Source organism: Panthera leo, chromosome A1, assembly GCF_018350215.1.
Source record: "Panthera leo isolate Ple1 chromosome A1, P.leo_Ple1_pat1.1, whole genome shotgun sequence".
Taxonomy (NCBI): domain Eukaryota; kingdom Metazoa; phylum Chordata; class Mammalia; order Carnivora; family Felidae; genus Panthera; species Panthera leo.
The window spans coordinates 142,751,706-142,774,833 of NC_056679.1; the positions used below are offsets into that span (position 1 = coordinate 142,751,706).

At 40.1% G+C, this 23,128-nt stretch overlaps 1 protein-coding gene across 1 annotated transcript in view; it reads right to left on the bottom strand.

Annotated features, from left to right (window-relative positions):
* Positions 1–5,263: 5,263 nt before the first annotated feature.
* Positions 5,264–23,128, bottom strand: part of DMGDH (dimethylglycine dehydrogenase) — a 68,393-nt gene continuing 50,528 nt past the window's right edge. The window contains exons 15-16 of the mRNA XM_042906643.1: positions 10,842–10,976; positions 5,264–5,610 (exon numbers count right to left, since the gene is read on the bottom strand). Coding sequence (XP_042762577.1) covers positions 5,395–5,610; positions 10,842–10,976 — 351 coding nt within the window. The 3' untranslated portion in view covers positions 5,264–5,394. The remainder of the gene's footprint in view (positions 5,611–10,841; positions 10,977–23,128) is intronic.

Genomic DNA, 23,128 nt, shown 5'->3' on the forward strand with positions numbered 1-23,128 from the left:
ACAATTTGCCCTCTGTTTCATAATAAACATCAATGGAAACCCTCAGTGATCACATGGAATAACAGAATTGAAAACACTCAACTTCTGCTGCTTTGTATTTACAAGCACTCAACTGTTTCAGCGTGGGATAACCAGGTCCACAGGGAATGAAGACCCAACCTGTGCGTGAAGTAAGCTTGAACGATTTCAGCAGTAAAGAACTTACTCTTGGAATGAACACACACAGCTAAGTCTGTTAGTGATAAGGGCCAGTGGTGTAACTGAAGCTTCTCTAAATTAATTTCCATGTGGAACACAATGTTTAAAAAGATAAGTAATAAAATTGCACTGATTTGAAGTAGATAGATGACCAAAACACCAATAACTGCAACAACAAATGATTTAGCCTAAAACAGTATTTTTAGGGGGAAGAGGATTTGACATAATGAAATAAAGAGAACTGAGATATCTAATGGTGTCATTGAGCCTGCCTCTCATCTTCTTACTGTGCAAAAAAAACTTCTCACTATGCAATTTATTAAAACGATTGTTTAAACTGCTGTTCGTGGGCTATTTTCTTACTTGCAGCTGAAAGCTCCCAAACTGATACCTTCTGTACCTGAGTAGGAAACTGCTCCTAGATAATAAGAGTCTGTGTTCCATATCTCCAACTCCTTACTTCCTAGTCCTTTTTGGTTTTCTTTTTCTCTTTCTTTTCTTTCTTTTTCTTTTTCTTTCTTTCTTTCTCTCTCTCTCTTTCACTTCTTTCTTCTTTCTTTCTCTCTTTCTCTTTTTTTTTTTTTTTGAGAGAGAGAGAGAGAGAGCACTTGGGAGAGGGATGAGGGGTGGGTAGAGAGAGAGAATCTAAAGCACGATCCACGCTCAGCATGGAGCCTGATGCGGGGCTCAATACCATGACCCTGGGATCATGACCTGAGCCGAAATCAAGATGCTCAATCGACTGAACCACCCAGGTGCCCCGGTTTTTTGTTTGTTTGTTTGTTTGTTTGTTTGTTTATTTCAGTAATCTCTATACCCAACATGGAGCTCAAACTCACAACCCCGAGATTAAGAGTCACTTGCTCTTCTAACTGAGCCAACCAGGTGCTCCCTTCCTTGTCCTTTTTCAATACAGTCAGCCATTTGCCCTCACCAATCCCCTGAAATAGCTCAGGCCAATGGCACCAACCATGTTCTATTGCTTAACCTTACGGGCACTTTTTGGTCCTTAATTTTATGTGACATCTGGTATCTTTGGACACCGTTTGCCCTCCTCTCCTTCTCAAAATGTTCTCTCACTTGGCTTTCATGATACCTCAGTATGTAAGTAAATATACACCTGGTTTCGTTAGTTAAATGCTTGACCTCTCTGGTCTATAAACTCCACGAAGGCAGGGACCATGTCTGTTCACTGCTTTCCCAGTGCCTGGCCTGGCGAAAGTACTCAGTGAACATGTGTAGGAGTAACCCCTCCTTTTTTTTTTTTTTTTTTTTTTAATTTTTTAAATGTTTTTATTTTTGAGAGAGGAAGAGACAGAGTGCAAGTGGGGGAGGGGCAGAGAGAGAGGGAGACACAGAATCCGAAGCAGTCTCCAGGCTCTCAGCTGTGGGCACAGAGCCTGATGTGGGGCTTGAACTCGCAGACCATGAGATCATGACCTGAGCTGAAGTCAGACGCTTAACTGACTGAGCCACCCAGGTGCCCAGGAGTAACCACTCCTATGCTCCAGGGCATGTTAACACTTGCAAAATCTATACCTAGAGAATATGTAATTAAGTAATGTGTTACCCCTTTATAATTCCTAAAATAGCTTCTATAAACTACTGAAGTACTCTGGAGATTCGTTAATGCCAAACAGATAAGCAAAGGCAAGATAATTTTTATTTTTACATGATGGTTCATCAGAAGAAGAGTTTGATTTAGGGTTGTTTTTATGAGACTTTGGCTAAAGAATGCTATTTGTATAAATGAAACTTTCTTCCTCTCGCAGGTGCTTTGTTTCCTAATAATGTCAATCTTTTTGTTCAATTCAAACATGCATAAAGTCCTCTTAGTAACGTTCCAAAATCTGTTTGCTATTTAATGTGCCATACGGCATACTTAAAAATGGGTGTATCTGTCACCTTTCCCATCAATAGAAAAGGAGTGAGACATAGATTAGTTAGATGTGAACACTAGCAACATAACAACGTCCATAAATGTTTTGATAATGTGTTGACTAGAAAGTGTCTTTGCAGTTCTAAGAAGCTTTCCTGGCTCAAGGGAAGAAAGCGCCCATCACTCACCATCTCATTCTTGAACATTCTTTCCTAAGCTGTAGACACGGACTTCTACACATCAGTAGCGTACTTTGAAGCATGCTGGTCGTTTGCTCTTCATGGCTGACACCAATCCTGGAACAATTCCTCTGAGGCCTCTCTCAGTATATGGTCCCGTCTCCAGCAGCTGGTGGTTTTAGTGTGGCTCTTTTGAGTCAAGGTGTTCACCTACCAACTGGCTGATGGGCCGGCCATTGGGAACTGAAAGCTTCAGAATCTGGTCTTTCTCTCAGGGCCACTCCTCTTCTCAGGAGCTCTGGTTACCCCAAGGCTTCTCTTTCATCTTCTTTTCTTCATCTTTTCAACTTCAGCTTTCAGTCCTAATCATTTTATTTGGATGTTTCACACTTGAAACTCCCATGGGATGAAGTCTGGTTAATTTGGTCCATCTTTTCATGGCCACATTGTGTTAATTGGTCATTAACACATCAGCCTGTGCATTGGCTGATGCCAAACCTGGCACCTAGGCCAGGCCCCCTGGCTAGGTTGGTGTGGGAGTGCCAGGGTGACTTAATAGCACCCAACATACCACAAAAGAAAGAGCACAACTTCTTAAGGAAATCAGGAAATACATTTCTTTTATACCATGAGGATTTCTTTTCTTTTTTAATGTTTATTTTTTATTTTCTTTTTATGCTTTTATTAATTTTTGAGAGAAAGAGAGACAGAGCATGAGCAGGGAGGGACAGAGAGAGGGAGACACAGAATACAAAGCAGGATCCAGGCTCTGAGCTGTCAGCACAGAACCTGATGCAGGGTTCGACCTCAACAAACTGTGAGATCATGACCTGAGCCAAAATCGGATGCTTAACCAACAGAGCATCAGGCGCCCCAATGTTTATTTATTTTTGAGAGAGAGAGAGAGAGAGAGAAAGAGAGACAGGGCACGAGCAGGGGATGGGCAGAGAGAGAGGGATACACAGAATCCAAAGCAAACTCCAGGCTCAGACGCAGAGCACAGCAAAGAGCCCGAAGTGGGGCTCAAACCCATGAATCATGAGATCATGACCTGCCCTAAAGTCAGATGCTTAACTGATTGAGCCACCCAAGTGCTCCTGGGCAGGATTTCTTTAAACATGTAATATTCATCTAAATTTTCTATGCTTTTTATTGATCTGCTTTAGTGTTATATTAGTAGGACATGAATTCAATGTTGTGCTTTCATCATTAATTAATGCATTAAAAAAACTCCTGGAATTGTCTATTTTGCAGAGAAGAAATTCAGAGATGGTAAATAAGTACCTTAATGGTTACAGGGCTACAGACAGAGAATGAGAAGTGGAATCTCCCAGGTAAAGGGTTTAGCCAGCACCTAATATCCAAACTGAGAGAGTGGATCTGGAGGGTTTTTTTAAATTGAAGAATAATTGGTTCATACAATTAGTTTCAGGTGTGCAAATAATGATTCGCTATTTATATACCCTGTGAAATATCCCCACCAGTTGAGCTACCATCCACCACCGTACAAAGTTACATTTTTTTCTTGTGATAAGAACTCTTAAGAGGTAGTCTCTGAGCCACTTTAAGATATGCCATGCTATATTAACACTATTCACCATGATCTCCATTACATCCCCAAGGCTTATTTATAGCTGGAAGTTTGTACCTCTTGACCCCCTTCATCCATTTTGCCCCCCACCAACACCTCTTCACTGTGGCAACCCCCAATTTGTTCTCTGTATCTGAGTTTTGTAATGTTTGTTCATTTTGTTTCTTAGATTCTGCATAGAAGTGAAATTATATGGTACGGTAGTTCTATTTTTACTTTCTTGAGGAACCTCCATACTGTTTTCCATAGTGACTGCACCAAGATAATATTCTTGATAATTAGGAAGTTATCAAGATTATCAAATTTTGTTACCAAGAAAATTTCCCTCTTTTCTCATATAAAATAAAGATACATGGAAGGGAAATTAATGGTCTGCTGGAATTCTAATATATGATTGCTTTAATGAAACATTTTAAATGTATGTACGCTTGGCATCTTTGCAACACTTACAAGTTAAGAAATTATTTTATAATCTGTTCTAATTACAGAATTTTACGTCTCACATCCAACTTTAATACCCAGGAAAAGCTCAATAAACGTTTAACAAATGTGTGTGTAACAAATTTTAAGTGATAAGTTACCTTTTACAAAAAAAAAGGTTGATTTGTTCAGTCCACTGAATTTAATTTCAAAAAATTTATGAGGGAATTATGTCTAAATGGATTTTTTTCTTGCTGTACATAGTGCTAAGGGCCATCCTGTCATCTCTTTAGCTCTTGTTTGACCTGCTTTGTCAGATGCTTCGTGAAATGATATTCAGAACGGCACATGTGATGTCAACTTGCATTAATTCTTTCCCAAAGAGAGGTGTTCAGTATTCAAACTGTGTTTTTACTGGCACAATCTATGTTTCAGCTTCATTTCAAAAGGTCTTCAAGCAATGCTTCCTTTGGAAGCCTGTTCTTTTTGCAACTACTCTTTTAAAACAACCTTTGGAAGGACAATAATGATGTCCCATAATACTGCTTTCAGGGAATGCATTAGGAAAATAAGTGTTTCAGAGAGTTGAATAACAATTTATGTATCAATATTAAATTTTACTGTTTTCATTGTAATACATTATAAAAATTAAAACTATCCCTTATTCAACTACTGTTTCCTAATGAAAAACATCAATGAATAGTATTGCATTTGTTTTTATGTAGAACAATTAGTTTGTTGTCAGGTAACAAGAACCATATGCATATGCTCTTACAATTATATAATTTCCTCTAATTCAGTTATAATAGTGATTGTATATTCGCAAACACCTAAATGTTTTGCTGAATTTCATAAACAATATAGGGTAATAAAAACATTCATTTCAAATACCTTCATTTGAAAGAACAAAGTACATCACTAATCCATTTTTCTTCCTTGTTTAGAACAGAATTGTTATTTTATTAAGATGAGAAATCTAGATTTTGATGATTTTGAATGAATTATTCAAATTACTCATTTGAATGAACCCATGAATTATTGGTTTCTTGTATTCCCCCCCAAAACTCAGTTATGATTTTTGGTAGTCATAGAGCAAACATAATTCAATTGCCTGCTGAGTGTCTTTTTCAAATTTTGTCCTTTCCATTTTTCTTCCGAAGCCGGTTTCTGGCTGGTTCTGTCAATACCAAGGGTTCCTGTATGACGGTTGCTGGATAATTTGTGCCTAACAGTTCAACTTCCACCTGTTGTCCTACTTTACTTAGCTCAACAGGCACATAGGCAAACGCCAGACTCTTCTGGACGCTGTAACTGTAGCTTCCAGACGTCGTGTTGCCAACCACCTGAAAAACAAGACCCAGCCATCCTCAGCAGCTTGGCCACAGCCATGTGCTCCTCCTCTCCAGACTGAACTCTGAAAAAATAGGTTTGCCTTACAATCTGAAAGTTTTAGGGAATACTGTTTATGGGGCTAACAGCGGGCAGAAAATATTCTTGTAAGTGAATTCAGGCTTACAAATTATGAAAAATAATTCTCAAAATACATCATCAACAGTACTCTCACACTTCTCACTTTTAGGTAAGAACACCTGGTTTTTTTGAGTAGCTGGCACTATTTTGCTCAGTTTGGTGGCAAGAGATCTGATGGGAGGAAGACTCAAATATTTTTGCTTTGAATTTGAAAAGCATTATCTTCCAACCAGCATGGCAATAATAGATACAAGGGAAAATTCCTAATAATCCAAATGTAAATTTACTCAAGTGTTCCTCTTGTGGTTTAGGATACGGCCTGCCAAAATAGTGGTGAAATAAACTATTGATACATCAGTAGTCAATGTGAAGCGAACTTTCTCTATGAATATATAGCATTTAGCGATTCCTGGAGATGGTGAGGCCCTTAAATTAATGTCAACTTTGCCCTCTCTAGATCTACCAGGTACAAAACATTTTGCTGGGCATTCTAGAAAATGACTGAGGTCTGGTTCCTACCCTCACGAGCTTCTAGCCTAGCTGAGAAATTAACACAGAGATGCAGGAAAATATAACCAGGAAGCCAAGAAAGTCAACATAATTAAGCCAGGATTTGTTCTACATTTTGAAGGTGGGTGGAATTAGTAGGTATATAAGGGGGACGAAACTTTGCAGGATGAGTGGAGACATGGAATTAGGCATGAGCAATCAAAATTAGGGAGGATGAAATGGAATAAACTGGGATGGTAAACCAGAGAAAAGCACTGAGCAAACAAACAAAACCTAGGAGATGAAAACAAAGCCTTTATGCAGACAAAAAAAAAAAAAAAAAAAAAAAAAAAAAATCTCATCAGGCTTGTTACAAAGATAAGAAAATGAGTGGAAACTAGATCTGAAGGAAAAGATGAAAGAGAAACAGTAGAATGCAAAAAAAAAAAAAAAAAAGCAATACAACAACATCAGGTTAAAACACCACATTTGAAAAAATGTAAAAGGAAGACAACAAAAGCAAAATATGATAAATAGCCCTACTCAAAATGGCTTCTCCTGGCTACACAGCGTTGCACTAATCCTTACAGCCTCCCTGTTTCACACAGTGGGCTGCTTGTAGCTGGTGCTGAAAAATATTCATGGACATGAATCGGCCAGTGATCTTTCAGCTGCCTCAGCAAAGAGTCCACTACAATCAACAGTCTTATTATAGCATTTCTAGTCTTTGAGATGCTGACACATTTATGACAGTAAGTACAGACTCCTAGCTCTGTGGTCCCAGTTTGTAATTATCTCACTGAATCCCCAAATCAGAAACCTCTCTGTATCATTTCTGAGCTTATTATGGGGAGAACTGGTTGATTAAAAAACAAACAAACATGAAAGCATTCATTAGTAAAAGCTGTTTCTCTGGCAGGTTATTAACTGCCAAGGTATTGCTGAGAGAACACATATGCTTTAAAATGGTTTTTCTCTTTTAGATCATAGTTAAGTAATGTAAGGCAGGGCTTTGGGTCAGGAAGGTTGGAGTTTTAATCACAGCTCCTTGAAAGACTTTCTTGGTAATCTTGGCTTCACTTCCTAGTCTGTAAGCCTGAGGTTTGTGTTTGGAGCCCTGGAGAGGTGACCTGATTTGCTTGGGCATTTTAAGAATATAAGAAGAGGTCAGACCAAGTCTCTTGGCCAAAGCCCCTAACTCAATGGGTCAAAACCCCACCATCCCTCTTCAGAGATTCCCCAGGCCTTCCCATCTCTTAAAATCCCAGCAGTGATTCATCTTGCAATTATGCCTGCATGAGTAACGTAAAGAAATAGTGTATTTATTGCAAGAGTGCTATTTTTTTAAAATATTTATTGAATGCATTGCTTTCTGCTAGATTACTTTCATTTCCCCTTTCATTTCTCTCTAATTCAATGTCGAGTAACCCGAGTATTTCCCAAGTCTGGCCTTTCCTTTTATCTCATTACAAAATCTCTAAGGAAAGGTTTTCCCTAGCAACAGTTTTATATCCTTCTACCTTAAAATATTCCAGATTCAATTAAATCTATTTCTTCTCTTTGCTCAGTGAATCACAAGAACAACCTGTGCCCACCTTCTGCCTAGTAGATTTTCATATTCTTTGTTAATCACGGGCTCTCCTTTTACCAATATAAGCAATCCTCATTTGTGTTCAGCCTTGTCTCATTCCTCCCTTTGTGAGAATTAAAGGCACCTCTGGCTTAGGGGAGGTAACATGGTAGATGGCCTTTGAAAGAGAGAACATAATTTAAGTTGGATGATACATGGTGTTTCTTTGGCTGTCTCTGTGTGTTTTTGTTTATAAATAATAAAAAAAAGACAGCTTTCTCAACTCTCCAAACTTCATTTCTACCACACATCTTTAAAACTTCCCAGCAAAGCTGCTTTTATAACAGAAGCCCTTTGCATGCCCACTCTTTTTCAAAAATTAAACCTTATTTAAAATCCTGATCTCTCCTTCCATCACTGCCCATCTCTCAATTGGACTTTACTTTTCCCCAGGGCACTCATCACTCTCAGATGTGCCATTTTATTTCATTTAGTATGTTCGTTGTCTACTCTCTCTCCCCTGGGACGTAAGACCCATGGAGGCAGAGATGCTTGTCTGTTTTATGCACTGCCGCATCCCCACTGCCTAGAAAATATTTGCAAGAATAGAATACCAAATACCAAAGGCAGTACAAGTCTCAACAAAGTCAGGAAGCAAGAACAAAAAGTATGTCATCTCATTCCAGAGTATAAAGAGGATCCAGGAGATTCATCTGCAGGATGAGATGATCACCCTACTGAGCAACAAAGAGCAGACAAGTGGATATCAGGAAATTCAAGGGATATTTGATTTATAAAGCCAACTACAACTGGATTAACAGCTCTGTAAGCAGATGGCATATGGGAAGAAAGATGAAGAATATAGGATGTAAACTCAGTGCACAGAAACAGCAAAGGAAGTAAAATTCAAAAAGGAACTGGGGTTTCCAGGTCCCCCATTCCCAGCTTTGAGATATAGTTGGCGTGTAATGTTGTGTAAGTTTAAGGTACAAGTTTCCAGGCTTTTTAACTTGAATTTGCGTGTCAAGACTCACACCATGTTTATCAGGGTTGGTTTGGGGTTGCATACAGAACACGATGGCATAATCTGCAACCTACGGCCAAAACGGAAAGCCAGCGCAAGGGTGGGCGTGGACCATATTAGAAAGCTGGATGAAAATAGAGTGACAACAGGAAAAACAGAAGATGGGGTGGGGGAAACTTGACACGGCTCATTTTCTAGGATGAGAAAATGGAAGTCCAGAGAGGCTAAGATCAGGTCAAGCAGCTAGTTAATGGCAGAGGTGTGTATCAGTTGAAAGTTGCAGGTGAATGTGAAGTTGGAGGAAATGCTTATTAAGAAAAGAGGTCTCAGGGCACCTGAGTGGCTCAATAGGTTAAGCATCTGACTCTTGATTTCAACTCAGTTCATGGTCTCTTGGTTTGTGTGATTGAGCTCCGTGTGGAGCTCTGCACTAACAACACAGAGCCTGCTTGGGATTCTCTCTCTCCCTCCCTCTCTGCCCCTCTCCCCGCTCTCTCAAAATAAATAAACTTAAAAAAAAAAAAATCTGAACCAGAGATTTAGAACCAAAAGAAGGGGGGAGACAGTGAGGTAAGAATGGTTGAAACAGGTAAACAACCTTAGAACAATTAAAGGTGAAGAGGTTCTTAAGAAAGAACTTGAAATCTGAAAAAAAAAAAAAATCTTTGGCTTCATTGTGTCTAATAACATCCACCTGCTTTGGGATGTACAAGAACTGTGGGTCTATGGTTAAGTGCTGAAGAGAATACTGTGGGACAGCAGAGACAGAGACAAGAGCAAATTGGCCTACTCAGCATGGCTTAGGAGAAAGGGTAAGCAATTCAAAGTCCGCCTATACACAGATCAGAAATCAGCTCTGTCAGTCACTATGCAACCTCAAGCAAGTTAGTTGGGATCTGAACCCCAAAGTCTAAACTCTAAATTGAGATAATCATACCCATCTAGGAGGGGTGTTATAAAATTAGAGTAGTACACAAAAAATATCCAGCACATAGTAGAAACTCTGCAGATGTTAGTTCTACATCAAATGAACCCATGCCTCAGTCCAAATGGCCATTGGCTGAGAGCCAATTGATCCCAAAGGCTGAGATTTTATGCCAATGGCTCTCCTCACTTCCAGGGCTCTTTTTGTCACTGAAGAGAAGAAGAAAATGGAAACAAGTATCAAGTAGGCTGCAGTGCTTGAGAAAAAACCCAGGCACCAAATCTCTGAATCTTTGGGTATGGACCAACCAAGCAGATCTTGTTCAATATGGAGCAGCTGTTTGGATGAGCTCTGAAGGCCCTGTGCTTACCCCGTGGTCTAAGCAGAGTCCCACATCTGCCTGCTAACACCGGCCAGAACACAGCAAAATCTTAAACCAAACTGGGTTTTACAAATACTTGTAAAAAGTCAAAGAAATGAAGTTCAATTGGTAAGTTATCTGGTTTTACTGGATGCTGATAGAATAAAACCTAACATGCCCAAATGGGAAGAAGGCACATTTACTCTTTCTGAAGAACTAAATGGTTTCTACCGCTCGCTTTACTTTCCAAGGCTCTACTCGCTGTTGTCATGGATATTTTCATTTGGATTTTTTTTTCTTCTGATGTGCTCAGGTTAGAATTACCTCTTTCTCAAAGATGTCTTAGAAGCTAAACCATCATGCCAAATTCTTTACAAAATTCATCTCTTGCATTCACAGATATGGATGTGGAGTGAGCACGTAGATCATTTTACCCTCTAACTCGTACCTTCCTCATTGCCCATTGAATTTTAAGCCCTTGGTTTTATTTTCTTTAATCAAAGCATAGAGAATTTTATGTTTTTTAAAATGAGTAGCATTTCATTTTCCTTTCAGTTAAATGATTTCTGCTTCTTGAATGACAGCTCAGAAATCAAAGTGTATGACCCAACCAAAAGATAGGTAAATAGCAAACAAAAACCAAAAAACAAAATCCTAAAAGGAAATAGAGACAAGGAGAGTTTCTGGTACAGAAAAGCTGCAGTGGCCCCTAGCCACAAGGTCCTCAGCACTCACCTTGCCATCATACCAGATGCTTTCATTTCCCTCCGGATCAACATCGTCCGTTGCCAAGGTGAGGCAGACCAGTCTCCGTTTCAGCCCCTTGGCTTTAATCTGTTTCAGTGCTTGCTTTCCTATGAAGTCTGCTGGCTGCAGGAATCCAAGATAATGATGATGAATGAATGCTCAGACACTGTGACAAGGTTAGAGATGCAAGCATTTAAATTTGTCTTTGCGATTTTCTCGCCAATTACACATCAAATAAAAATACAGATTGGATCAAACGTCTAGACAAATATTTCTTAGTCCTCAAATGACAGTATCAGCCAGCTTTTCCTTCAGATAGGTTAGACTGAAGGGTAATAACTTGTGATAACAATTTTACCAGAACCACCTAGGCAGAAAAACATAAGGCATGATATTGCAATGGTGGATTATGAAAGCGACCCTTGTATCTAATGGTTCTGGACAGCAGTACTGGCTGGTGGTGAGCAAAGCACTACTCAATTTCCACCTACAGTAGGACACTTACAAGAAGGAAATTCATGTTTTTGATACGTGATGTCAGAACAACCCCAAAACGCTGCACATTTCTTTCTTTCTCAGAATAATGGTTCAAGAAATTTACCAACTGTTGAGTCGTACTCGGTTCATTCAGGAATGTACTGAGCCCATACTATGTGTGAGACATGCTTACCCCTGTGTGGGTTATAAAAGTAGATAGAGAATAAGCTCTTTGATCAAAAGTCTAACACAATGCTTTTCAAACTTGTTTTTCCTCCTTCGATGCAACACATGACAGATGACATTCCTATTCCTAATATGTTCCCCTGGTCACACTCAGAGTTATTCCTAATGCAACGCAAGTGACAGTGACATGGCTATAGGGATAACCTCCAGTCCATTCACACACCTCACAACAAACAGGTTAGTGATGACTCTTCAGTGGAGACACTTAGCTAATAAAGGAGGCACAATTCTACCTACCCAGAATGCCAGGGATACTAGGTAAGACTGAAAAGCTAGCCAGAGGCTAAGAGCAGTGTCAGTGGAAGGAGGGAAGGCTGACCCAGGAGGGGTGTGGATTAAGGTTTCTACTTAAGGGAGCCCCAAGTCATCTCTTATCTTACCAGGGGAAGGGGGTATCTGTGATACACAAATCACATCTCTGTGAAGGAGATTTAATTAGAGATTATAATGTGAGAGGGGAAATTCTCAAAAGAGTTCCCATATACAGAATAACCATTCTCTGAAAGAAGAAAGCAAACAATCTTAATTTCCTCATTGGCCAAAGAAGAAAGGAAATAATATCTCATGCCAAAAATGTCCTCCGCCATCAACATTTAGGATTTACACAGCTCTTTCTGCACACAAAACATTTAGGATTGGGTGCACTGAATCCCCTTAACTGCTCAGTGAAACAGTGGGAGGGGTTCTCACATACCCTCTGCCTGATGACCACCCCCCCAGTTTACTCCTTTACTGGTTCAGATCTTCTAGGCTAAGCCCACAATGAAGTATGCTTTCTATAGATATTGCAAGTTTAAATTGTTGACCTTCACAGGAAACTGAAAGTTTCCATTGTCAGTTTCCACTGGCCAAGGTTAAAATAATTGCAAAATGAAAGTCCGATTACCTTCCCCAGTGTGATCCAGATGGTGAGAACCAACTATAAAGCTTTATTATGAAGCCAGATAAAAATTCAAAGACAGCTGGACCCGATGTTATTTAAGTCCAGACTGGTGGGGAAAAAACAAAACCACCAACCCACAGAAAAAGCCTGATTCATTTGAATTCATATGTAAGAGAAATTCCTGGTAACAAGTAATAACAAACTGTAACAGCCCTCCAATCCATCTTAAGGGTTAAGTGGCTTCAAGTTTATGCACCCCATGCTTGCTGATTTAAGTCCCGTAGTCTGTAGCCAAACTAATCTGCTTCCCTTGAGATCTGCAGACCATAGGCCTTTAGGAGTGAAGAACCAGACTTTCCCGGAAGAGAAGGACTAACCACATTTGCAAAAAGCCACTGCTCATGCTAGCACATCTATTTGAGGTCATGTTCACACACAACTAACCACCTGGGCACCCACTTCCACTGCAGGGAGCCCACTCACCCCCGTCCATGTCCCTCGCCTTCCCCTCTAAGACCCTCTGCTTTTGCCAAGACAGGGAAGGTGGTCTTTGGGACTTCGGTTCACTGTCTTCCCAGGTTCCCAGCTTCCTGAATAAAGCAACTTTTCCTTTCCCACCATCCCTGTCTCTCCATTATTGATTTTTGAGTGGCAAGCAACCACTCAGGGGTGCTGAATTCAGAACTGGTTCTGTCCGGTAACAAAAACCATAGTTCATTATACTTAAAACATGTCTATCTAAATAGAGAAAGAACTTCAACAAATTTTTACGATCGTTTTCAAAGACAACTTGCTATCATGGAAAAATAGTGACGAGGGTGCTTTTAATTTTTCCTATTTTTATTTGCATTTACTTTTTTAATATTTATTTTTTAAAGAGAAAGAGAGCCAGAGGGTGAGCAGGGGAGGGGCAGAAAAAGAGAGGGAGAAACATAAGCCAAAGCAAGCCTAACATGGGGCTTGAACGCACGAGCTATGAGATCATGACCTGAGCCCAAGTAGGACACTTAAACAACTGAGCCACTGAGGTGCCTCTCTTACTTTTATTTTTTAAAGTTTGTTTGTTTGTTTGTTTGTTTGTTTAAAGAGAAGGAAAGACAATGAGTCGGGGAGGGGCAGAGAAAGGGAGAGAGAGACTCCAAAGCCGGCTCCATGCTGTCAGCACAGAGCCCGATGTAGGGCTCAAACCCATGAACCATGAGATCATGACCTGAGCCAAAACCAAGAGTCAGACATTTAACTGACTGAGCCACCCTGGTGCCCCAACAAGGGGTGCTATTTAGAGTTCTTGTCTATATAGCAATCAATATAAAATGGGGAAAAAAGCCTCACACTTTGTGTAGAGAAGCATTTTACAACAACACTGAGAGGCAAATGGGCTATTTTGTATGATTTGTGGAGTGCCATGAGATCATACTTTCCTATAATGGAATCTGGATCTTTCCCATTAGAGATTCATTTAGATCTTGAAGGTTTTGGGTCTTCCTGCATCCATATTAAGAGAATTTTCCTTCAATTATTTACTCAACTGTTGTTATCCCCCTGCTGTGTTCAGACACTGCGTCAGGCAGAAGGCATACAGAGATAAATAGATATGTTCTTGTAGTTTCTAGGAGGTCCCTGAGGAGATGTCATTCCTTCTCTCCACATCACAACATGCCCAGTCCTGAACCACTTAAGCCAATATCTGCTACACCTTTGGAATGGCTGTGGTGAAAGATGGCCATGACCAAAGCTTTCAGAAATGGGTCCCCCCAGGACAAACAAGCTTGACCATGATGCACTCAAGCTTCCCCGATACCAAGTCAGCCATGAAGAAAACAGAAGGCAACAACACACTTGTGTTCATTGTGGATTCAAGGCCAATAAGCACCAGATCAAACAGGCTGTGAAGAAGCTCTATGACACTGACATGGCCAAGATCAACACCTTGATCAGGGCTGATGGAGAGAAGAAGGCATATGTTCGACTGGCTCCTGACTATGATGTTTTGGATGTTGCAAACAAAATTGGGATCATCTATACTGTGTCCAGCTGCCTAAATATAAATATAAATTTTTTCACATTATAAAAAAAGGGTCCCATGGGGCACCTGGGTGGCTCAGTCAGTTGGGCGTCCGACTTCGGCTCAGGTCATGATCTCACGGTTTGTGAGTTCAAGCCACACATTGGGCTCTGTGCTGACTGCTTGCTCAGAGCCTGGAACCTGCTTCAGATTCTGTGTCTCCTTCTCTCTCTGCCCCTCCCCAACTTGTGCTCTGTGTCTCTATGTCTCTCAAAAAATAAATAAATGTAGAAAAAAAATTTTTTTTTTAAACCGTAAAGATTAAAAAAAGGGTCCCTTTGTGATGCTAGACAAGAGCTCCTGAGGCATGTGCTGAGGGGTGGGAGGAAAAAGGTGTGCTAGAAGGGGCCTAACTCCACCTTTGCCAAAATCACAATTTAACCAAAGTCTAAGAGGGAACATAAGGTATCAGCTCATCACAAGAAATAGGAAAAGTGGGGAAGGGGCCTCAGAAAACTTTCTTTAAAAGAGAAAAATAAATTCAGTGAAAATAAATATTCAATACTATTTACAATTTATTAGGCACTTGCTATGTGCCAGACACTATGCTGAATGACCTCATTTAATCCTCATGACATTCCTATGAGATAAAGAATTTTATCCCCCGTTTATGAGAGAGAAAGGCCCAACAAAGTTAAGGGTCTTTCCTGAGGCTCAGTTACATGGCCACACAAGACTTCACTTTTAGATTTTATCCATGTATTTTTTATTTTTATTTATTTATTTATTTTAATTTTTTTTTTTAACGTTTTATTTATTTTTGAGACAGAGACAGAGCATGAACGGGGGAGGGGCAGAGAGAGAGGGAGACACAGAATCGGAAGCAGGCTCCAGGCTCTGAGCCATCAGCCCAGAGCCTGACGCGGGGCTCGAACTCACGGACCGCGAGATCGTGACCTGAGCCGAAGTCTGACGCTTAACCTACTGAGCCACCCAGGCGCTGCTCCATGTATTTTTTATTTTTTTTTTTATTTTTTTTTTTTTTTCAACGTTTTTAATTAATTTTTGGGACAGAGAGAGAGACAGAGCATGAACGGGGGGGGGGGGGGGGGGGGGGGGGGCAGAGAGAGAGGGAAACACAGAATCGGAAACAGGCTCCAGGCTCCGAGCCATCAGCCCAGAGCCTGACGCGGGGCTCGAACCCACGGACCGCGAGATCGTGACCTGGCTGAAGTCGGACGCTTAACCGACTGCGCCACCCAGGCGCAGGCGCCCTGCTCCATGTATTTTTTAAAGTGACTATACCTAGAGTCTATCATTGGAAGGTCTAGGATATGTAAATCCTCTAAAGAATGTTTCTTTTAAATTATTTCTGGGTACTCTGAACCTGTTTTGAAGGATGTTCACTACACAGTATTTTTGAACTACCAAGGAGGATTTGAAAACACTCTCAAGGTTACTATTAATGAAATCTGACATCTGTATCTGTATATCCTTACATCAGGAACTGATCTGGTCAGCAATATTGTCCTCAGATATGAATGAAAATACTGTAACGATGAGGCGTCTGGGTGGTTCAGTCAGTTAAGCATCCAGCTCTTGATTTCCGCTCAGGTCATGACCTCACAGTTTGTGGGATGGAGCCCCAAGTCAGGCTCTGTACTGACAGCAACAGAGCCTGCTTGGGATTCTCTCTCTCCCTCTCTCTCTGCCTCTTCCCCATGAGCACATGCTGTTTTTCTAAAAATAAATAAATAAATAAGCAAGCAAACATTTTTTAAAAATTAAAAAAAAAAGAAAATACTCTAACAACAACAAAAACCTAATTAAAAGTAAGGCACACACAGTTAAAACACAGATAAAAGGTAACACCTCTCCCTGGAGACAATTCTCTTTTCCCAAGCTAACCTTGTGCCTGACGCAGAAAGATTTAAAATAGGGCAGTGGCATTTCATTCTCCTTTACTTGGCTTTTCTTCCAAGATTGTAGATTTTATACATGAGAGAAGAAAATATGTCTGAAGATAAATGCTATGATTAAAATTGGTGCTATCAGGATGACCTGAGAACAAAATATATTTAGTGAATCACTGCCAACTTAATTATATAAACAGCTGTTAACATCTTTGAGAAACACAAATTTCTGGGGGCACTGAGAATATAGCTCAAAAAGAGTCTTCGCTTATGTTTCTTAATCTACTAATTTTACGAAAGGGTAAAAGCAATTAAAATAGCTATTTGTAATATATACTAAATATAACATCCACAAAGATGATAACATTAAGATTTTAAGTGAAATAAAATTACTCATCTTATTAGCTCTACTAAAAGCACTTGCATTACCTCAAAGCATATGGAAATGAAATAAATTAAACCAGTATAGTTTTGGTTGTGATTCTTAGGTGAATGCACAGTTGGCCGAGATGTAGCTAAATCTGAATTTAACACAAGCAGTGCTAAGAAGGCTCTGATATGGAGAGTCAGGGTAGAAAATTCAAGGAAGTCATCGTTTTCATTTAACTGTCCCAAATCCTTGAAACCTACATATCTAAAGTCTCCGAAGACTAAATACAATAATTGGGGTAACATCCTGGGTCCCAAGAAAGCTCCCCTTAGAAACCAGGGGCAGCACTAGTGGGAAAATCATGTTCTTGCTTTGACAGGGATGGAGAGGGTTGCAGAGAGAACAGTTAGTCAATTGTCAATGTAAGTGGCCTAGTGGAGATGGAAATCCTCGTGACAGATTTCTGCCACTTGTCCCCCAGTACTTTCTAGAAATGTTTCTTATTTTAAATGGGGCTCAGGGACCATCATTTAAACACAGTCCCGATAGGACTCCCTCTCAGGGCACGTGGCCATTACTAACTGACCGTTTATGTAAATCTTAACTTTCTTCCATCAGGTGGTGAATATCAGGTACATCTATGCTTGTCTCACAGTCCAGCTGATAAAACTGTATACGGGTGCATTCATCTAGGGGATGAATCAGCTGACCCACCACCCCATCAAGACAGAGTAGACTATCATTCCTTTCACCTTCTCATCATTAGAATCACAGTTTTTAAGCAGACAGAAAACATAAGGGTCTTTCCTGGGGTGATGAATGTACCAAACCTTGAACCCAAGCTTCTCAACTCTTGACTCTTTTTCCACTATGCAGAGCTTGGTAACATTCCGTGTATGTTTATAATGACTACAATTTCACTATCTCTTTATTAGCAAAATGTTAGGTTATTAGTTTAGAAACTTACATCTGTTATTATTGGCTCCTACCTACACAGTTTTCATTCTTTGCCCTTGGCAACGTAAAACAAAGTAGCATTTTCTTTTCTTTTTCTTTCTTTCTTTCTTTTTTTTTGAGACAGAGAGCACGCACAGGTGAGTGAGCTGGGGAGAGACAGAGGGAAAGAGAGAGACAGAACCCCAAGCAGGCTCTGAGCTGTCAGGGCAGAGTTCGACGTGGGGCTCTATCCCACACACACCACCCTGGGATCATGACCTGAGCTGAAATCAAGAGTCCGATGCTCAACTGACTCAACCACCCAGGCCCCCCTCATCTAGCATTTTCTCAACAAAAGTACTAATCAGTTAAGTATTCTTTCTCGAAAAAAGTATTTACTATAACTAGAAAAGCAACTCTCTTAACTAAAAGAAAGCTGGGGATAAACAGAAACCTAGAGAAAATATTTAAAATATTATTTATAATATTAAGCCAGGCCAAGAATTAGGTTACAGTTAGCATTCAAACCAAACTAAATTTTTCAAAACTGAAATAGCCCCCATTACATTTATGTTAGGACTTTTACTAGATTCCATTTTAACAAGAATATTTACATTTCTATTTTTTTAAGTTTATTTATTTTGAGAGAGAGAGAGAGAAAAAAACGCACTCAAGTTGGGGTGGGGGGGCAAAGAGAGAGAGCAGAAGAGAGAGAATCCCAAGCAGGTTCTACACTGTCAGTACAGAGCCCAATGCAGGGCTCGATTCCACAAACCATAGATCATGACCTGACCCAAAATCAAGAGTCGGCCACTTAGGCAACTGAGACACCTAGGTGCCCCCAATATTTACTTTTCAGTTTTGGAGTCCAATAATCGAAAGGACAGCCACGGAATGCAAAAGACCTGTGACTTTGGCAGATGTACTTTTATGTTTAACTGCATTACTACTAATCACGATATAGACTTTTCATGATAGTTTTCATCTTTAGACTCAAGCGAAGAACAATTACCCATCTGGTATTTCACATTTAGCACTCGAGCCTAAATGAAAAGTAAATAATTATTAAATACAACAAGAAACACATGAATAAATGAGTCCTCAATAGGGACACAAGATCTTTCTTGCTGGGGTCTTTAAAAAAATGGAAAGGCTTTTCTCTACAGCTGTTTTTCCCTAGATACTTTTATATTCACTTCACTAAGATGGAACAAACTAACATTTATTGAGACACCACATGTTTTTTACTCCTCTCATAAACAAATGAGGTCGCTATTTTCTTCATTTTACAGATACGAAAACTGAAGTGTTGTTAGGTTAAGCAACTTGTTTACTTTCAGAGCAAGTGGCAGAGCCATAACTCAAACCCTTCACCAAATACTCAGGTCCTACTAATGACCAGACACAGCACTAGTCTAAGGATTCTCCAGCTGTCCTGGAGAAGCTCACAGACTAGCTGAAGCAGCTGACATTATGGGATATACCAAGTATCACTACAGAGCTAAGTACAGCATGCTATAGAGCACGGGTTCCCAGGGGTGCCTGGGTGGCTCAGTCTGTTAAGTGTCCGACTTCAGCTTAGGTCATGATCTCCCAGCTCGTGAGTTTGAGCCCCGCGTCAGGCTCTGTGCTGACAGCTCAGAGCCTGGAGCCTGCTTCAGATTCTGTGTCTCCCTCTCGCTCTGCCCCCCCCCCCCCCGCCCCGACTCACACGCTGTCTCTCTCTCTCTCTCTCTCTCAAAATAAATAAACATTTAAAAAAAGAAGAAGAAGAAGAGGGGATTCACAACACTCCCCTGGCTTTCATTACCACCCATACATGAACACTCCAAATCCATACTTTCAAAGCAGAGGTCCCCAAACACATGTGCAGCTGTCGGTTGGCTGTCCCACAGCCCCTCAACCCCACCAGTCCTTCCAGCCTCCCAATTACACCCTTTGTGTTTCCCCATTCGTGATCAGTATCCTAAATCCTCTTCTCCACTCCCTTCACATAGTGTCCCTCACGTGGTCTCCATCCTACCTTCTTCCTATCACTCACACCTCTTTCTTCTCCATCCTATGTCCAATGCCTTAGTTGAAGCCCTCAACATCACTCCACTGCATTTCTTCAGTAATTGGGAAATGCTCTCCCAGTCACCAGGCTAGTTCCTTTTTAGTCTATTTTCCGTCATCTGTGGGTCATTCCTTACACAAAATTGTTCAGTGGCTCCCCAGTGTCTCCAGGATTCACTCCAAATTCCTTAGCCTGGCAGATGAGACCTTTCATGACGAGGTCTCAGTACTTCTCCAGCATCAGCTCTTGACACTAGTTTCAACAGCAAATTACTTGCTGGGCACCTGCTATATGCCATCCCTGAGCTGGGTGTTAGGAATAAAAAAGTAAACAAAATGTATTTTGTCCTGTCAGAACTTGTACTCAAGAAGCTTACATTCCATTCAAAAGAAAAAGGAAAAAAAATAATTGTAAGCTGTGATACATCCTAGAAAGATACTGCAGGTGCAAAATGTATTTTAAAAATGATCAATAGGGGCATCTGGTGGCTCAGTTGGTTAAGCAACTGACTTTGGCTCAGGTTGTGATCACACAGTCTGTGGGTTCAAGCCCCGGGTCGGGGTCTGTGCTGACAGCTCGGAGCCTGGAACCTGATTTGGATTCTGTGTCCCTCTCTCTCTGCCCCTCCCCCACTTGCATTCTGTCTCTCTGTCTCTCAAAAATTAACGTTAAAAATATTTTTTTAATTTAAAAATTATCAAATGAGGGACACCTGGGCGGCTCAGTTGGTTAAACAGCCAACTTCAGCTCAGGTCATGGTCTCACAGTTCGTGAGTTCAAGTCCTACGTCAGGCTCTGTGCTGAAAGCTCGGAGCCTGAAACCTGCTTCAGATTCTGTGTCTCCCTCTCTCTCTCTGCTCCTCCCCAGCTCATGCTCTATCTCAAAAATAAAATAAATATTAAAAAAATAACAATATCAAGTGAAATCCAACAATATAGAAAAAGATAACCCATCATTACTAAGTGGATTTTGCCACTAAAATGAAAAGTTGAGTTAACATTTTAATATTAGTAAATGTCCTTCATTATACGACAAAGCAAAAAAGAAAAACCATATGTTTATCTCAGTAGATGTAGCAAAGGCATTTGCCAAAATCTGATATCCTGATTAAAAACAAAACTTTTAGCACTCAGAATAGATAGGAATGTCCTTAACTTGATAAAGAGCATCCATGAAAAACATACAACTAACATCACACTTAATACTCGATGCTTTCCACCTAAGATCAGGAACAAGCAACAATTCTATTTAACTCTGTTGAAAGTTCAGCCAGTGGAGGAACTAGTCACTGTGGTAATGCAAGAAAAATAAATAAATAAATAAATAAATAAATAAATAAATAAATAATAAAAGGCATCTAAATTAGAAAAGACAAACTATTTGCATACAACATGATTGTCCATGGAATCTACAAAAAGTTCAAAAAAGCACTAGAACTACTGAGTTTAGCAAAGTTGCAAATTACAAGATCAATACATAAATACCAGCTGTTTTCTATATACTAGCAGTAAAATGAAAATCAAAAATACCATTTAAACATTATCAATATGAAATACTTAAGGATAAATCTACAAAAAGATATGCAAAATCTGCAAACTACAAAATATTTTTGAAATTAAAGGTGACCTAAGTAAATGGAGGGATATGTGTTTTTCATGAGCGCGAGACTTGAATTGACCTATAGATGCAACACAATTCCCATGTTTTTATAAATTCTAAAATTCATGGAAATTCAAAGGACCTATAATAGCTAAAATGACTGAAAAAGAGCACAGTTGCAAGGCTACCACAACCTGATTTAAGCCACAATTATCAATACAGCACAGGAATCAAGAAAGACATATAAGTCAATAGAGTCCAAAAAAAGAGTCCAGAAAGAGACTTCAACATTTATAGACAACTTATTTTTGACAAGGGTACACAGGTGATACAGTCCAGAATGCGCAGCCTTTCCAATGAATGGTAATGGAAACAAATCCGTGGGTATATGCGCACACATAAACTTTAATTCATACCTGGCACTAGATATAAATATTAACTAAAAATAAATAATAGGCCTAAATGTAAAAGGTTGATAAGACCTCTAGGAGGAAACAGCAAAAAAATCTTTACGACTTTGGGTTAGGCAAAGATTTCTTAATACGACACCAAAAGCATCATCGGTAAGAACAAGTTGATAAGGACTTTAAATATTAAAAAATTTAAAACTTCTGCCCTTGGGGTGCCTGGGTGGCTCAGGCAATTAAGCATTTGATTCTTGGTTTCAGTGCAGGTGATGATCTCACAGTTCATGGGTTGAAGCCCTACATTGGGTTCAGTGCTGATAGCATGGGGCCTATTTGGAATTCTCTCTCCCTCTCTTTCTCTCTGCCCCTACACCGCTCATACTCACTCTCTCTCTCTTTCAAAATAAATAAACCTTAACTAATGACACCTTTAAAAAAATAAAATAAATAAAACTTCTCTTTGAAAGACACTATCAGATGTATTGGATGAAAAGAGGACAGAGTGGGAAAAAATATTTGCAGAGCATGTATCTAATAAAGGACTTGTACCTAGGATACATTAGGAACTTTCAAAAACAAAAAAACCAAAAACAACCCTATTAAAAATGAGTAAAAGGGGCGCCTGGGTGGCTCAGTCAGTTAAGCATCCAGCTTCAGCTCAGGTCATGATCTCGTGGTTTGTGAGGTCGAGCCCCGCATCAGGCTATGTACTGACAGTTCAGAGCCTGGAACCTGCTTTCTGTCCCTCTCCCACTCGTTTGTTCCTTCGTTCTCTCTCTCTCAAAAATAAATAAACATTAAAAAAACATTTTTTTAAATTAGTAACAGAGGGGCACCTGGGTTACTCAGCACCCAACTCTTCATTTCAGCTCAGATTATGATCTCACAGTTTTTAAGTTCAAGCCCCACATCAGGCCCTTGGTGGCAGTGCAGAGCCTGTTTGGGATTCACTCTCTCTCCCTCTCTCTCTGCCCCTCCCCTTCTCACTCTCACTATAAATAAACTTAAAAAAAAAAAAAAAAAGGAGTAAAAGAGGGGTGCCTGGGTGGCTCAGTCGGTTAAGCATCCCCCTCTTGACTTTGGCTCAGGTCATGATCCCAGGGTCGTGGGATCCAGCCCAGAGTCACCCCAGAGTCATGCTCAGTGTGGAGTCTGCTTCAGATTCTCTCTTTCCCTCTGACCCTCTCCCTGACTCGCTTGTGCATACTCGCTCTTCCTTCATAAATGAAGAGATAGGAATGGTGGACAAATAAAAAGATTTTCAACATCAAGTCACTGAGGAAATCAAAAGTATGAGACCCTACTACTTACCTCATAGAGTAACTCAAGTTAACAAGACTGACCATGACAGGTGTTGGGTGAGGATTTGGAGGAACAGAAAC